The 18,494-nt window shown below is 44.0% G+C and overlaps 1 protein-coding gene across 1 annotated transcript in view; it reads right to left on the reverse strand.

Moving 5' to 3' along the window:
* Window positions 1-1,699: 1,699 nt before the first annotated feature.
* The window catches only part of zeb2a (zinc finger E-box binding homeobox 2a), a 22,039-nt gene continuing 5,244 nt past the window's right edge, over window positions 1,700-18,494 (reverse strand). Inside the window, exons 3-9 of the mRNA XM_008285969.1 lie at window positions 17,962-18,030; window positions 17,546-17,740; window positions 16,266-16,480; window positions 13,015-13,123; window positions 9,726-11,644; window positions 7,575-7,677; window positions 1,700-2,798 (exon numbers count right to left, since the gene is read on the reverse strand). Of these exons, the coding sequence (XP_008284191.1) occupies window positions 2,197-2,798; window positions 7,575-7,677; window positions 9,726-11,644; window positions 13,015-13,123; window positions 16,266-16,480; window positions 17,546-17,740; window positions 17,962-18,030 (3,212 nt within the window). The 3' untranslated portion in view covers window positions 1,700-2,196. The remainder of the gene's footprint in view (window positions 2,799-7,574; window positions 7,678-9,725; window positions 11,645-13,014; window positions 13,124-16,265; window positions 16,481-17,545; window positions 17,741-17,961; window positions 18,031-18,494) is intronic.

Here is an 18,494-nt window from a genome sequence, read left to right on the forward strand (position 1 = left end):
CAGAGGACAGGTGAGGACAGGTGAGGACACTGTACAGGGATGGCACTTTATAGAAACGCACAGGTGACAGGTTTGCATATAAGGCTTTCTCTGGAGAAAAAAATTCAACACACACAGAAAAAAAAAGGCTCTGTCCTCTTATTCTCGTCTTTTTTTTTTTTTTTTTTTAATTTTAATTTTTTAAATCGGAGCCCTTTTTTTGTATTCGCTCCCGCCTCCTTTTTAAGACTCACATCCACATTTTTTTTATTTATAAAAAATCACACAGGTTTAAATGTTCCTTCACATAAAGAAAAAATTATAATAAATCAGGAGGCCCAAAGTCGTGTGGTTAGCTGGCAAAATAACAAAACAGGATCAAAGTAAAAAAACAAACGTCACAGTAAAAGGAGACAAATACGACAATAATACTGACAGGAAGTGTTCGAGGCGCTTTTCCCTCTTTTTTATTTTATTTTTTTTACTTCGTAGTGATTCAGGGAGTCGAGTGCAATTTTTCTTGAAGTGGGGTTTTTCGAACACGACGCGACACGAGGAGTTAAGAACATCATAGCACCACACAGCTTTTAGGCCTTTATAATACTGTACATTAAAAACAGCTTCACTTCGTCTCGTCGTAACGATGATCATTATTACTTCTTCTTTTCTTTTCTTCTTCTTTTTTTTTTGCATAATGTGGATTTGAAGCGATTCCACGTCTCTGCCGAAGGACTTTCTGAAACGATCTGCAGACGCTTCACCGGCCGACACATCGATAACACTGATTATTGGAATTATTCCTCCTCAGACCCTCCGGCAGCTTCATCACTGATTTATCAGGTTCCGTCTGGGACTTCTAAACAAAGATTTCAGTTTGATTTCAGAATATCTGCTGAGTTGCTTTGATTTGAGCAACAAGACTTTATTTCCTATCATTACGACGACTTTATTTAACTTGAATCATTATTATTTGGATTATTCGTATTCATTTACCTGAATTACAGCTTTTGAGATAATTGTGCCAACTCTTTAAAACTATGATAAAAACAAGTTGCGCTGAGTTTATATCTTTGCATCATTAGAACACGGAGCAGGTTTAATGGAGCTGCACGAACGCAGAGAATATTGAACTGAAACTTTAAAAATTAGATCATGAATCGTAACATTTGTTGTTCAATCAGAGGCAGGAACTCCACATTAAGACTTATGATTAATCGAAATATTATCACTGACACCAGAATTACAGGATAAAATAAACAATGAAGCCGGTCTGATGTAATGATGGAAACATGCAGCAAAAACAACATTTTATGTTTGTTTTTTTTTTAAGGTGGAAAATAAATGGAAAGATTAAAAAACAATTGAAATATATTTTTTTGTTCTTTATCCCAAAGCATCCAGCAGATGGAAACCTGTGTTCCCATTAAAAACCTGAACAACAAAAACCTCCAACTGAACGTCACATGACGTCCGATCTGACAGAAATTCATCCCGATTCTAAAATCCGCTGGAGGCGACCAAATCGGAGCTAAAAACCCAGATCTATTCACAAACGTTCTCTGCCTGGATTTAAATTTAAACTTTTCTAAATGGAGTTTGGTTGGATGGAGGTCCATTCATCTAATAACTACTTTCACTGTGGACTGTTTTTTTTTTCCAGCTGTTTGGTCTCTAAAATGTGAGAAAATGGTTAAAAATCATTCATTAGTGTTTCCTCAAATGTCTTGTTTGATTAATGTTTAGTTTACTGTCATAGAGGACAAAAGAAACCAGAAAATATCCACATTTAGGAAGCTGGGACCACAGAATTGACTTACTTCGATCACTAATATCGATAAACTGAGAATAAGACGAGCTCGTTGACACCTGATTGATAATCGTTGCAGCTCTGCTCATCTTTTAAGGTTGTAAATCATCACAGAAGCAGGTTCAGAAAGACTTTCAGAGCTCCAGTGAAAATGAAGCTGCACAAGAACTCGTGTGGCGAGAAATCGAATCCAGACAGAACCTGATAAACGTGAGTCACAGCTAAACTCTTTCTGCTCCGGCTAACAGCTCAGAGTGGGATTCACTAACGTTGGGGTGAAGTCCTGAACTCGTTGCTCTGGGAGGGAAGCAGGTTTGTTGTCAGATGCGATAGTGAATAAAAACGCCTCTGCGATCATTTCCGTCAGCCACGACGCAGAAACCTCCGAACGCCGCGGAGCGTCGTTGCGATCAGTCCTCCTGGTCCGACTTGCCGTCTGTCTTCCCTTCTCGTGAACTCTCGTCCATCAGCTGCGTCGAGTCTTTGCCGTCCTCGCCGACCATCGCCGAGTCCATCCGCCGCCCGTCCTCGTCGTCGTCTCCTTCCCTGAAACTTGCCTCCTGTCCGTCTGTCACATCCTCGTACGTCTTGCTATCCACCTCCCCTCCGCCTCCTTCGCTGCCGTCCCTCAGGATCGTACCACCGCCGCCGTCCTCCTGCTGATCCTCGGGGTCCGAGTATCCGAGCGGCCCGAGGCCCTGCAGGTAGGCCCTCCTCATCAGCAGCTCGGTGGGCTCCAGACCTCCGGACGCCACGCCGCCTCCTCCACCGCCAACTCCGCCCCCTTTGTCCCGGGCCTCCCTCTCGGCCGCCTCGCGCTCCTCCGCCTCCCTCTTGCAGTAGGAGTAGCGGTGGTTCATGTGCTGCGAGTACGAGCCCGAGTGCGAGAAGCGCTTTCCGCACTTGTCGCACTGGTAGGGTTTCTCTCCAGAGTGCAGCCGCGAGTGCTCGATCAGGTGGTGCTTGTGTTTGAAGGCCTTCTTACAGATCTGACACTGGTGAGGACGTTTACCTGCAGAGACACAACGGACAGCAGGACGCGGTCAGGACGGACGGAAAACACCGAAACACCAAAACACCAAAACACAACAAACACAGCACGACAAACAGGAACACATTCATCCTGCTGGAAACGGCATCTCTACCAAGAAACACATTCAGACATAGAAACAGTTTCATTCAACTTCAGTTTAAAATTCAGCAGTGATTGAGGTAAAGACTAATTATCAACCAACTCGTTAGTTTGTTATTTCAAGAAAAAATGCCAAAAATGTTCTGTGTCCCAGTTTCAGCATCCCAAAACAAAATGTCGTCACAATGTTCACATCCTAAAATGCTCCAGTTATTGTTGGTTACCAAAGCCATCACTAGTTTAGGAAAATTTTTACGCTAACAGTATCTTGTGTAGGCTAAAATAGCAGCTAACGGTACTTTTTTAGGCTAATGTTTGGGCTGATTGTACCTGCTTAGGCTAATTTAGCAACTAACATTACAGTATTTGTGCAGATATTGCAGTTAATGTTTTCTGTTTAGATTGACGTAGCACCTGACATTAGCTTGTTTAGGCTAAAACATTGGCAACTTTACTTACTTAGGCTCATGTAGTTACTGAAATTAACTTGTTTTGCTAATACAGTGGCTAATGTTACTTTTTTAAGGCTAACAAAGCAGTTAACATTACTTGTTCAGGCCGATGTAGTCACTAAAGTTGCAATGGCTAATTTTACTTGTTTGGGCTTATGTAGTGCCTAAGATTAGCTTGTTTAGCAGCTAACAATACCTGTTTGTTCTTATGTGGCTGCTAACATCTCTTGTGTAGGACACCAGCAGCTAACAGCTTCTTTAGATTAAGCTATCATTGCTTGTTTAGACTGATGTAGCAGCTAAAGTTGTTGTTTAGCTAACATTACTTTGTTAGCCACGGCATTAGCATAGTGACTGTTACTTATTCAGACTAATGTAATGACTATTTTTACTTGCACTAACAGAACTAATGCTACTTGTTTAGGCTAATGTAGTGCCTACGATGATCTTGTTTAGTCGAACATAGCAGCTAATGTAACTGGTTTAGGCTAACAGAGCAGCCTATATAATGTGTTTAGGCTAATACAGCAAATAAAGTTGTTAACTAAAATAGTCACTGTAGTGTTGTTGTTGTTTTTTGTTAGGCTAATACAGCAACTAATGTTACCCATTTTGGCTAATATAGAAGCTAGCATTGTCTTGTTTGAGGAAATACAGTGAACAATGTTCACTTTTTAGTGACAGTCCCATTGCATATTGAGGCTAATATGGTAGCTAGCATCTTATTTGGGCTAACATAGAGTCATAATGTTACTTGTTTGCACAAACACAGTGGCTAAAATTACTTATTTAGGTTAACATGAGGCTAATGTTACTAGTTTAGGCTAATATAGCCACAAATATGTCTTATTTACGCTACCGTGCCGATAGCTGTTAACCTTCGCAGCTGCGGTCATTTGATACATATGGTGTGGATCGTGGTGGATCGCAGTCAAACTGGTTGTTGTTGTTGTTGTTGTTGTTGTTGTCGTTTAAACGAACATCGTGACGTACAGACTTTATTTCTGTTGCACACGCTCAGTGGACGCCTGTTTCAGACTGAGCTGGTTCCTTCCTGTCCTCTGTCTGTTTGAACATTTTCATCTCAAACGCTCGTTTTAACTTTTCCAGTCGGACGTCAGAGCTTCAGCTTCAGACTAACGCTCCCCTCGCGCTCTGTGTCTGTCTGTCGCCGTGACGACGGCGAGGTGGGACGAGATGCCTGAGACGCCGCGAAGCAACGAGATCCTGCGACGGGCCGCCGCGAGCTGCGATGACATCACAGCTCCGGATTTAAACCTGAGGAGGAGCAGGAATCCTCCGTAACACACCCTGACACACACCGACACACACTGTAACACACACCGACACACAATGTAACACACACCGACACACACCGACACACACTGTAACACACACTATAATACACCCCGACAAACACTGACACGCACTCTAACACACACTTTGTAACACACACACTTTGTAACACACACACACTTTGTAACACACACACACCCACACACACACACACTGTGCAGATTTACTACGACTCCGTTCGGGCAGACATTTCTTCCATCTGACTGAACAGGATGCTTCACTCTGCTGCCAGCCGGCGAACTGAACTCCGTCCAATCACACGTCCCACGCACACATGCACCGAAAACACGGCTGCACCCCGACACACATGCACAACACACACACACATGCAGGCAGATTGTGGCCACAAATAGACCTGGAACGCTGCAGCTCCACCAGCGCCGCTATACTTTACTGTAACACACACACACACACACAGAAATAACTGAGACGGTGGATTCCTGCTCCGAGTGTTGGGGGTCGAGGGGGGGACATGAATGGAGGATGATGCAACGGAGTGAAAGAGATGAAGGTCACAGTCTGTAATCGAAGGCACGCAGGTAACACGAGCTCTCAACCAAACCCCATTCAAAAAAACACTAATTTTAGAGTTGAACTTTTAGAGTTCCTGGACGCATCACACCAGGCCTCCGGCTAACGTCTAGAGCCGCAACGGACGACTACTTTAATTAACCGGCCGTTAATCGACGGATCGTTTGAGTCTACGGAGCATCACGGTGTCCAGAAGCAGCGGGTTTAATGTTAACCACAGACGGGAAAGTTCTCAGATGTGACAGCATGAAACCGTCAACTTTGGCATTTTTACTTTATTAATGTGACGACACAAAAAGACAGAAATGTGTTTTCTTTTGATCGACTTGTTGAAAATAATTAGAGAGCAGGTCAGCCAACCTCCACTGAACAGTGTTTAGCGCTGCTGGTCAATAAAACAAAGTTCAAAACGCTAAAATGTTCGTTTAACCAGACAAGGAAACGTTCTCAAATACAAGTCATGAAACCATCAGCTTTGGCAGTTTTTCCTTCAAAAATTGACTTGTGTGATTAATTAACGGTAAAAATAGTTGGAAATTATTATTTTTTGACTGACTAGTTGTAAATAGTAATTAAAACATGAATGCTGTAGTTTCCAGGAGCCAGATGAGGTCACGAATCGTCTAACAGCAAAATATCCAAACATCCATCCAGAAAAGGGATAATTCTCAAATGAGAGACGTGTAATCGTCGGCTTTGGCGTTTTTTTTTTTGAAAAATGACGTGTGATTAATTGATGATAAAAAAAAATAGTTGGAAACTAATTTTCTTTTCTCACATCAGGTCAATAAAACATGAACAGTTTCCAAGTAGCCAAATGACATCATTTAAAGTCCAAAATGCTAAAATATTCTGTTTCCAGACAAGAAAAGTTCACAAATGTGAGACACGAAACCAACAACTTTGGCATTTTTTCTTGAAAAATTACAGACAGTCTTTGTAAAAGTGGGTCAAAACACGACTCCGTACCAAAGACAGATTTCAGTTTCTGAGATCAGAATAAGTTCCTCATCAAAGAAAATCATGTAAAAAATGCAAAATGATTTAACTGTTGATCAGTCGGAGTCCCCGCAAGAGGCTTTTAAACCTCCACGAGACGGTTTTGGTAACGCCTCGTGACTCTGAAGAGCTGCAGTGGAATTTAACATAAATTCTGTGGGTTTAAGTGCTGTTTTTGCTGCTCGGGATTACTTGAATTTAGCCACAGCGGCGGACACGAGCGACGGCTGATGCAACGGAGTGAAAGAGGTGAAGGTGGAGGGGAGGCAGGTGAGATCACTGATTCGTCGTTTAGCATCAAACTTTAGTGGAGAAACTTCAGCTTTAAATCTCTTGCGGTTGATTTGTTGGCCTCAGATTGAGCCCTCTCCAAGGTGTTTGTAGCAAACTTTGGTAAAAAAAAACACTGAATTTATCAGAGGAGCTTCAATCAAAAACAACTGGACCTCTCTGTTGGGATCTTGGTCTTCACCTTGATCTTACTGAAGGACTACCATGACTTCATTTGCATTTTTCAGCTCTCTGGCAGGCATTTGCTCCGGTTGTAGTTTGTTAATCTGACATGGAGACATTCTGGTTTGTGGACGGAGTGACGACGGGTCTCCACAAAAACAAATCACTGTAAATCCACACAGGGTTGGCTGGCGGCTGCTGATTGGAGGTAATGGGCTGTGCGCTGGGGTCAGTAATGGGTTTTATATGGACCACAGGGAGTCTGTTATAAACCCCCCTTTATTGTGGAGCTCAGCGCTGACTGACGGTTCACCTCCAGTGGAGTGTTTTCATCCCAGATTGTTTGTTTCCAGCGTAAAAAATGAAGAAATGGACCATCTCTCTGCTGTAATTAATATTTCCTTTTGATCTTCGCACACACATGCACAAACAGCAACACATGCAAACATGCACTCCTCCTCCTCCTGCCGCCGCCGCCGCTGCACAAACATCACGCTATGAATGAGATGCTGCAGAAATGCTGCTGATATTTGGGGCGCTGAGTGTTTATGTAATCCCTCCACATTAAGGCTTCCTACCCCCCGCTGAAAAGAAAGGAACATGTTAAAGGCCACGGCTGCAGAGAAACAAAACAGAAACCAAGAGAAAAGTGGGGGAGCTACGTGATCGATAAAAACCAGAGGGGAAGGGGGTGGAAACGAAAATGTGGAGACATAAGAAATGAAGGGAGGGGGCACAGAAGCATCGGGGGTGGGGTAAAAAAGAAGTGTCCAAATGTTATATATACCTGTGTGCTCATATTTGTGTCTTAGGAGGGAACTGGTCTTCTGGAATGTTTTGTCGCACAAGTCACACGCGTACATACCACTTTCAGTCTTCTTAATCTTCTTCCTGGAGAGCAGCGAATCGCTGTCTGTCAGGTCGTCCAGGCCTGACAGATAGTCCGCCGTCCCGTCCAGCAGCTCCCCCTGAGACGGAGACACAGCATCAGTAATAATCCCACACCTGTCGGCCGAGACACCTTCTGCTGCCACCCCCCCACTGCCTCGGTGATCCCAAGTCTGGACAGGGCTTAAAGGCCCAACCTGGGTAAGTCCCCTTCATCCAGGAGACATTAAAAAAGGGCGGACATATGGGACGGTGGTCGGGGGGGTTTGTTTACAGATAAGGACGGACACCAGGTGAGCTGGAGGCAAATACATGTTTTTGCCCCAGATCTGAGTCATCTGGTATCTACAGACACAGAGTCTGATGCCTGATTCACACTCAGTCAGATTGTTCAAGATTTACACAAGCAAGCCACGATTTGAAGTCCTGTCTTATTTATAGTGTTATTTTGCGCTGAGCGTCTGCTCGGTCAGTCACGTCTATTTAAATCCTTTTCATCTACTTGCCTAAAAATCTGGTGCCCGGTTTATTCTTAGTGTGTTTGGGTGGTTCTCAATAATTAAGTGGAATTTGGAGGTGGCACTGAAATGGCCACTGTGAAGCAAGTTTTATAATTATTTTTGATCATTTCCTCTAAATCCTAAAAATGTTCTTGTTATTCCTCACTCCCCTTAGAAAATCAGTGCTTTTCTTGACTGTGAGAAGGTATTTAAAGGAATCATTTTACTCTGGGTACCTGAAATCTTACATTGTAGCTCTGTTTATCACCAATGGAGAGGCCATATATCAGTATATCCTTGACAAATGAATAACTCTGCAAAAAAATTAATTTAAAAAATGTCCATAGGTGGTCAGAAACCTTGTTGCACGGGCCAATTCATGCTGTCTACGTCCAAGAGTGAGACCGATGTGGACTTTAAAAGCAGAGCACAGTTCTGTTTATACTACACCAAGTCCAATCCAGTCGGGTTGCCCCTAATATCACATGTAGAAAAACAAACGAAGCAATTTTACAGGAAACAGCAGCTGGTTACAGATTGGAGCGTAGCACCATGTAAGTGAATATTCCTGAGGTATGTCGAGCCCAGGATATCAAGAGAATCTAGAACTTCCCACTGTAGACAGTATGTGAAGTATTTTGGGCTTCATGTGAATGTCCACAAAGGGGTCAATCCAGAAACCTCACAGTCTTTGGTAGACAAGAAATTTATGTCACGATTACTCTTGAGGACACATCGATGAGGAAAGCATGAGGTGGCCTTAAAGTTCCGGTAGGACAGTGTCTCTTATGTAGTGTGGAGAGTGTACCATGGCTCCACAAGCTCCAAAACACAGAGAAAACCTGTATTGTCTACATGCATGTCAGACAATGCATTGTTGATTAGCTGTAGTGCCTGGTTGTCCCACCAGATGGAGCCTCTTACTGTTTAAGACTGTAGCGACTCCGAGTATGGGCAGTGCATGTTGGCAAGCAGACAGTATTGTGGGAGTTTAGCTAGAAATGGGTAACATGATAAAGACTTATGTGGAGATTATGGACCTCCCCACAAGTCCAGAAAGACTCAAAGGGCAGTTTCAGGGGGCGTTCGTGTAAGCACCACCTCTTACTTGTCCTGAGTTCCTGTAATGGAAAACCGTTTAATGTTGTTGTGCTGCAGCTCAACAAACAAAGCCAGTTAAACTTGTTTGTGGTTAAAGTTTCTTAAAAATAGCAGTTGACAAACTCAAACAATCAGAGATGTTCAGTGCTGCAAGCCCCACCCAGCAAGTCCCTGAACCTTCATGAATCCCCTGAGCAGGGTCTGTTTGGGGATAAAACTATCATTGTTCCTCCTGTGGAAACATAAGTACAGTAACCAAAGGAGGTTTTAGTTCTGGTGATGAGGATACTGCTAATATTAGATCTGATGTCAGAATAACAACATCTGTGGTCCCCGAAACTACATTTATTTACCAGCAAAATATGACGAGGCCCATTTTTAGCTGTAGCTTTCTATCACAAAAACACCTGGCATCCCTGGCAAAGGGAGCTGCATACTTGTCGAGGTGGTGAGATATGAAAACACCTACAAGTGAACTCTAGAAGCTATTTCAAAACATCACCATCTAGACGGGACACTATTTTTACCTGGAAGCCTGGTTTCCGCTGGTACTTTCTCCTCTGCTGCATTTCAGCAAATGTGGCTGCCCCAGTGGCATAGGTGTAGGCCATATGGGGGAGGAAGCTCATGGGGTCGAGGCCTGAATAGGGCCTGAGGCCTGGGATGGTGGCCTGGGCAGGAGACATAAAGGTGGGTGGAGGAAACGCTCCGTGAGGTGGAAGGGAGGTGTAGACGGGGCCGCCACCAAAGGGGTTGATCCCAAAGATGGGACTGGTGCTTTTCTCCAGCTGGTGGATGGAATTCCCTCCACCATTGGAGCTCAGGACCTCCTTCTTGATGTTGACTAGGTCTAAGGGTCCACACCCCTGCTCTCGTCCTGAAACCTCACCGTTTCGCTCCATTATCAAACCGTTGGGTCTGGCTCGCTTCTCTCCGATGGAGATGAGCTTGTGCACCATGTGTTTGGGCAGCGACAGATCCAGTGGTATGTCCCCATGGGCGTCTTCTGAGGCGAGGCTGTTTGGAGTGTAAGAGCTACTCTGAGAGTTTTTGGAGGAAGTAGAGGAAAGGTTGAGGGGTGACGGGGTGTTGCTCCTCAAGTGGTCCAAGGGGTCTAGTGGTTTGTCCCCTGTTGTCTGCCGGTTGGCTGTAAACTGGTTGCCCTTAGTGAGTCTGTGAGAGGCTTCGCCATTAGTGAAGCCTCCATGTAAATCTACAGCAGGAAGAGACATCGGAGACCGGCTCAAGCTGTGGTTGGCGTCCGGCCCACTGCGGTCGGGAGGCGGCGATTTTTTCCTCAAATTGCTTACGTGATGGTTTTGACTCTTCCACTGTGCAAACCACTCTTTGACAAACTCTTGAGGAAGGCCAACAGCGATGGAAATCTTGAGCAGCTCCTCTGAGTTGGGCTCAGTGTTCATGGCGAAGTAGGCCTTGAGCACTGACACATGGTCCTTGAAGTGGTTCATGGGGCTGGTGGCCCGGTCATTACTGGGAAGCTCGGAGGTCATCGACCCTCGGCGCCCTGCAGGACTGCTTTCTGCCGGCTGCAGGACCGCTTTGATCTCCTCGTTCATTTTGCACAGGTAGCGCTCGTGCTGGTGCAGCGGAATCGGCCCAGGGAAGGTCTCCTTGCAGTACTGGCAGGAGAATGGCAAGAACTGGTTCTGGCCGTCATGAGATTTTTCATCGGCACCGAGATCCACTGAGTGGTTTGGTTTCTCCTTCTTGACGTCCACTTGCCTCTTGGATTCGTCAATCAGGTTCTTGGCCTCGTTGACCTTCTCCAGCGTGTAGTCGATGATGCTCTTGGTTGGGCTGCCATGGCCCACCACCTGGAAGCCAGCCTGGGCTAGCTGATGCTCCTCCATCTGGGCCCCCAACTCCTTCATGTAGGCCCTGAGCTTGGAGATCTCCTCTGGGTTCCCATCCATCTTCTGCCTGCACACTGTGTTGTCCACAATCTGCAGCACTTTCTGCACCTCGCTCAGGTTGTTCCCGAGAGACCCTGCATATCCCAGCAATGGAAGGTCTAGTCCCAGGCCTCCCAGATGTTGCAGGGGGCTCTGGGAGGAGCCATGGATGCCCAGGGGGCTTCCGCCACGGCCGTTCAGGTAGACCCCCGGTCCCCCAAAGCCGTGCTGCGAGGCCATGAGCAGTCGGTAGTCGTTGAAGTCCATTGGCTCGGCTTTGATGTCCAGCTGCTGATCTTGTGTGCCGAGCGGTCGCCCATTTTCTAGTTTGTGGCGAAGTTGGGCGAGGGCGGGGCTTCCTGGTGAGGAGGTGGTAGAGTTGGGAGAGGAGCCAGGTTTGCCATTGTTTCCATTGCGCACTCGTCCGTTGAGGGCAATCAGGCCAATGCATTTCTTGCTGCTGATGTGGGAACTGTAGGATCCGGAGTGGGAGAAGCGCTTCTTACAGTTGGAGCATTCATACGGCTTCTCACCTGCAACATACACAATACAGGGGTCACTATCAGCACTTCAACACAAATTAATCATTGGTATGCTCTAGTCTACACTTTAATATGTCCGACAATCCCAAAACTCTTTAGTCGTTTTTATAAGTAAAAGCTGAGCTCTTCTGGTTCAGGCTGAAATATCTCAACAACTGTCACACAGGTCGGCACCAAACGTTGTTCAGACATTTGTTTGATTTTCCTCTCGCACCATTTATGGTTTTGAGAAAAAATGTCAGCTGTTGAAAGACCATGGTCAAGAAGGATTGCAGTTACTCTGCTTACATTTCGTGTGTTAACGCCACCATCAGGCCAACATGTTTGTCCAACATGTGACGAAAGAAACCAGCAACTATTTTAGAAGCTGAATAATGATTTTTTAAAGCAAAAGTGGTGAAAACATTTGACACATTTTCAGGTTGAAGTTGGTAATTATAGTAACTAGCAGGTGGATCTCCTTTGGTTTTAGTGTGCTGGCTCTTTGAAGATGCCACAGCAGGCATTTTGAAGGAATGATCGACATTTATTTTACTATTTTCTGACATTTCAAACACCCAACAATTAATTATTGAAGTTAAAAAATAATCAGCAAAATAATACCTGCTAAGCTAATATAACTGTTATCAGCCTCAGCTGTGTTTACTTCTCATTGGCTAACATTAGCATGCTAACGTGTAGCATGGTTTGGTGTTCGCGCATACATTAACCCTTTTAACCCCAAAACCTGCTGGTTTGTGAAAGGAAAATATCAGTAACGGTAAAAACAAAATGTCAGTATTGAACTTACCAACGGTTCTTGAATGTATCATGTGTCTATAAACTAAAATAGGCCTACAATTGGGACATTTCATCAAAATCTCTTTATTCTACAATAAAAATTTTGATAAACTGAGTGAAACATTCAGAGTTTTCAGGTGAACTGCAGGAAGTGTTTCCACAGAGCAGAATAAAGCGGAAAAGTTTGAAGAGGCAGTAAAAATGAAAATGGGAATAATGCTTTTTTTCAAGTGTTGGACGTGTGGATTGCAGTTTTAAATAATTTAAATTAAGCATTTTTTTGTGATTTGTGTCATTCTAACTGTTGAGCCACAGTGAGTAAAACCGTTCACAGTATAAAAGCAAACACCCAGAAGTTGGTGCTCGGTGAGGTTCAGCAGGTTAATCATGTTCTGACTGAGGTGAAGTGTTTTTTTGTTTTTACGTCGAGGAGGATTTGAGGCTCCGTCAGTTATAAACAATCAGCGTTTCGTTGCAGGGATTGAAGCAGAACGTAAATGTGAACACTGGCAGCAGGATCGGCGTTTCGGGGAGGAAGTCTTTCAGACCTGAACCGGAGGACTCGGAGGCCGTTGACTCACCGCTGTGGATGCGAAGATGCTCCTTAAGGTGATGCTTGTACTTGAAGGCTTTCCCGCACTCGCTGCACTTGAACTTGCGGTTTCCAGCTCCTTCGGCGAGCAGTGGCGGCTGCAGAGAGAAAAACAGATTTGAAGTGATGGAGGAGGAGGAGGAGTGGGAGTCGCAGCAGAGAGGCAGCGCGAGCTAACGGGGAATTTAATAGTATTTAGAGTAGCAGATCTGACGGTGACAGATTCTCCTCGAACTCCTTCGCTGTGAAAGCCGTTCTGAGAAACAGCGTGGGCTGGCGGCGTTCAGAGGTAACACTTTGTGGTGGAGGTGCATTCCCAACATTTGAAATGCAAATACAGAGATAAACAAACACAAACAGAGCCCCCCCCACCAGCAGCAGAGTGGGAGCTGAAATCCTTTCGTCTCAGATGCAGATGATTGTTGGAGGAAACACAAACCTGACACTCATTTCTGCTTTATTTAGCAGATAAAAAGGTTTTTTTCTTTTTTTTCCTCTCGGTTTGCTTCATTAAGTTAAATCAGAGGAGGAACGAGAACCAACATGTCTCTGAACTGGAACACGATCACGTCTATGTGTGAAGATCTTATCATCATACATGAAGTTATGTAAATCACACCTAAACGACTGTAAGAGGTTTTCTGAAAGATCTGAAATAAGTTTCATTAAATAGTCGGTTTCCGTCTCGTCACAGTCGTCTCAGAAATTACTTCAGTAAAAATAATCTCTCAAAAATGTTCATGTCTTTAAGAGTAACCAACTGAAAACATAAAATCTATGAAAAAAATAAATACAAAAAGCTCTCTGGTTCTTCAAGCCACCACCTGAAGAACCTCTTTTTTTTTATCATGGATGGTTCTTCATCTACTGTCTGTGGTTCTTTGAAGGTTCTTCATGTTTATTGGAGCTCTGGATTCTGGGTTCTGGATGGATCATTTGTTCGATTAAACATCAGAAAACAGCAAGAAATGTCCATCACAGGTTCACCAATCCCAAGCTGGCATCCTAGAACATGTTCTGTCTGACCGACCGATCCAGAACCCAGAATATTAAACGTGTTCTACTGGAAGGAACCTGGAAACGCTGCAGATTCGTACTTTTGCCTAAAAATTAAAATAAATAAAAATCATCTTGTCCTGATACTAAAGTAAAACCAGGTGTTTCACTGAAGAACATCTGAAGACGTGACTCCTTAAAGAACCTTTTCTTTCTCCTGCTGAGGTTCCACGGAGCTATTTCATGGTAAATAAACCATTTTTGGAAGGTTCTTTGAGGCACGTTTGGGGGTTCTTGACAGAGCTTCTTGCAATAAGTTCTTTTATGGCATCGAAGACCCATCGTTGGTTCCACATAGCACCTTTATATTTTCCTTAAATGAACAGTTTCTTTAATGGGTTCATCTGCCGTCCAGTTTCGTGTAATCCAGGCTGTTAAACTGTAAACTCTGTTTTAAGCCATTATATCATCAAACAAATGACTGTTTTCGTTTTAGCTGATTAATTTTAATTCCATTTATCGATTCACTTGGTAATTTCCAGCTGCGACGAAACAAACAAACCAATTTTTCTTTTTCGAAAAACAAAACAAAAATGAGGAAATCCCCAAATGACAGGTTTCTGTTGTTTTTATTCCTGAAACTGAGAGCAGCTTTACAGCAAAACGCTCCTTCAGCAGCTGAAGTTAATGAAAGCCTCAAAGAGCTCACAGGTTTTTTCTTCTTCATGTTTTCGTGATTATTTCCATGATGTGCAGGAGGCTGAATCCTCGACACGCTGAAGGCTACCGGGGGCTTTGTGACTTGTGAGTTTTCGTCGGTGTGACTGAATCAGCGAGTCGTCTCTCTTTAACAGTTTAACTCAGGAAGGACACAAATAAACAGCCACTTAGAGGATTAGGATTCTTCAAACCAGCAGGGAAAAGACCATCTGCTGCCGGTTAGAGCCGACGGGGGGGTCAGGTACGAGTCTGAGGCTGGCTGCAGGAAATCTCATTAGGATCGCGGTGTAATTGGAAAATTGAATGAGTCAGAGCTTAGTTAGCGACTCTAATGTGAGTTTTGCATCGTGAGCGAACAGGCGTGTGCAGGAAGCCTTCAGCGCCGCGACACCCGGAGCTGCACAGATCTGTGCGATAAACTCTAATCACATCTGTTCTGGCTGCGCTTCCAGCAGCAGCTGATGTCAGAAGTCAGATGGTCCGAGGAAGTCTGAGCTCCCACGCATGGAGGGGAGGCTGCAGCTGCTGAGCAGCACCAGAACACAGCAGATAGGCCCGAGCAGCAGGTCCCTGGCATCAGCAGGAGGCCATGCCAGTGGCTGTTCAGCAACCACAATTAAGTTCTGTAGAATATTTTGGCCAAATTCTGAGAATTTTCAGATCTGGGAACTTGTATATTTTCACCCTTAAAAATAGTGTAAAACCAATCAAAGGGTTCAGTGTCTCCAGAAAGGCCATGAAATCTGATGACAGTGATTAAACTGCTCCAGTAGACGACACAGTTTTAATTATTACCCTTGAAAATGGAAGAATAAGGATGTTGCTGTGAACCGAGACAGCTCCTGTGAGCACATGTATGTTGTTAAAGTTCTACATCATGGAGGCAGCTTGTGACTTTACAGACATGATGAGAAAAATATACACGATACACTGATAGCCGTCGCTTTTTGTTTCCTACCAGCGAGTCCACGTCACAGCTTTGTCTGAATATCTAAAACCTGGACCCTCGTCTTGTCAAACTTTCTGTTAGAGCCTCAACAGATGGTGGAACGTCGACCAATCACTTTTAATCACATTATTTTAAAACAAAAAACTGATCAGCAACAGAAAGCGGAGCGGTTATTTCAGTCACTTTGAAGGAAAACTACCAAACACTTCCTGGTTCCCGTGTTACAGTCTGAAGTGATAAAATGAAATATCTTATATACGATGATGATGTGATTATTGTTCATTAAATGTCTTTTTACGTCTCATTCACAAGCTTTCCTGTATATATAAATAAGTGAATTAATCTTGGATTGTACACTGACTTTACCTCCATTCTATCTTTATTTTTAGCCGGATTGTACTTTTGTGTTGCTTCTTTCAGGTCTCATGTGTATCCAGCTGCTGCAGCGTAAATTTCCCCGGTGAGGAATAAATAAAGTTCATCTTCTCCTAAAAATGAGCTCCAAACTTGACCTTTTTCTGAGCGACAGGGCTCAGGTGGATGACACCTGTTGACCCGGCTCAGGTGCGTCGTACCTGGTCGCTGGAGGGCTTGTGTGTGGTCATGTGACGCTCCAGCTGGGCTCGGTGGCTGAAGGTGTCAGCGCACAGCGGGCAGGCGAAGCTCTCCTCGTTCTTCTCGTGCCGATACTTGATGTGTTCCTTCAGAGACGTCAGGCGTTTGTAGCCGCGATCGCAGTACGGACACGTGAGCAGCTGGGCGAAGTCGTCCGGCGTCCCGGGCGGCAGGTCTGTGATGTCAGAGGTCGGAGTTAAGCGAACGGCTAACGGCTAACACATAAGCATTCTGTGGATATTTCAACAACATGATGATATTTTAAACATCTCGTTCTGAATGATGATCTTTTTGATTATTTAAGTCCATAAGAAAGACATCAGTCGGTGACATTCTTACTGATTTTCGTGAATTTTTCTCTTTGCGATGTGTTTCTACAGGCCCCCCTTTTTCCTTTCATTATATGATGTCATTAGTGAGATGAGTTTAATATTTTGATCTGAAGAGCACAAATTAAACGGGTAGTTCAACATCTCATCACTATTTTAATTACTAAAAACTGAAAATTGTGTCAAACTTGAGGTTACTTTTTGGGCTGCTATCTCATATTTTATTGATCATCAATAAGCTGAAGATCTTCTCGTTTTTTTCAGTGTAACAAAGTTTAGCTGCAGTCTTATGAACTCACTTTTCTTCTTCTACTGAGCCAATAAAATGACAAATTTCTACTTCTGAGGTCTTCAATAAGAGAACGAAACCTGCAGAATTTAAGTTTTTACATGAAATATAATAAGACATTTATATTGTCTATATCCTGTGAACAAAAGGGGATCCAGAATCGAGCCCTGTGGAACTCCTTACTGCCTTTTAGAGAACTACAACCAGAAGTCATGAACTACAAATGCATTTTTTTACTTGTACAGATCTTGATGAATATCTTGGCTTAGAGATGTATTTAAACAGGCTCATTTTTCTTTGAATTATTAAATTATGTCATTATTGAGACCAGTTTTAGATTTTTTTTAATTAACAAAAAAATTTTTTTAAATTGAATAAAAGCAAAAAGTCCCACTTTTGGCTGTTTTCACTTTTTTAATTGCTAGAAACTAAAACTTTAACCGAGATAATTGTTTAGAATGAATCCACTTGAAACTGATATTTTAGCCATTTTACACTTTTAACAGGATTTCGTTTGATAAATCAGATTTTGACCTTTGACAGTTTTCCTGGTTCACTTTGTTATTTTAAAATATTGCCGACTAGTTTCTTTTTGTTTTGGTTCAGTTTCTCATCTTGGTACCGTGCTCGCTCTCGTCATGGCCGACGGCTTCGGGCGTGCCCAGTCGCGTCACCTCCTCCGGGGCTTCTGGGTAAATGATGGCGGTGTCGCTGCGCTGCAGGTACTCGGCGATGGTTGCCGGGTGACCGTCGCCGTCCTCCAGTTTACGTTTCAGGAAGTACTCGTCCAGTTCGGAGATGCCCTCCAGTCGCTTCACTGAAACACAAAGTCCACAAACATTTGTTTGTTTTTTATCTGTTTTTTGAATGTTACGTGTTGAACTCTTTCAGATCTTTATCACTGCATGCTAACAATGAGTAACAGTGAGTATTTGTCGTTGGTATTTTACTATATATTCGTCCTCGGTGTTCTGTTTCTACCACGTGGATAAATGGATCGCTGATGATGACGAAGCGATTACTTCCTGCTGATCTCACCTGCAGAGTTTCCCACAGCGTGCAGCGACGCCTCCGGACCCAGAGGTTCGTATTCGTCTTTTCTGTCGTCTGTTGGGTGAAAACACACGTTTGATATGATTACATGGCGGAAGGTGTTTCCACATAAAGACTGAACCTCTAACTGAGGCCTATTGTGTTTGCTCCTCATGGGCCTCCTCATGTGACTCTTCAACAGGAGTCACAAGCATCATAAGCTTCATTCAGCCTTCAAAGCAGGAAACCCCCGACGGCAGCAGCAGATCTGCCTCCCCACAGTTCAGACCGCCACAGGACCAACAAATACATGAGCAGTAAATAAGAGGCGACCCGAGGAACCGGCTGCTGCCACATGTGTGAGGTTCTGAAGTCTGAAGATCCTCATCCAAACACTCAGGTGACCTCTGAGCACCTGAGCTCACCTGGTTCAGGTGAAACACATCAGTCTGTCGTCAAACATCCGTGTGTTACGTCACGTGTTGTTTTTACTGATCAACGGATCACAGCAGCAGGTCAACATGGACCAACAACCAGTC

This window comes from Stegastes partitus, unplaced genomic scaffold (assembly GCF_000690725.1).
Source record: "Stegastes partitus isolate 25-593 unplaced genomic scaffold, Stegastes_partitus-1.0.2 Scaffold424, whole genome shotgun sequence".
NCBI lineage: Eukaryota > Metazoa > Chordata > Actinopteri > Pomacentridae > Stegastes > Stegastes partitus.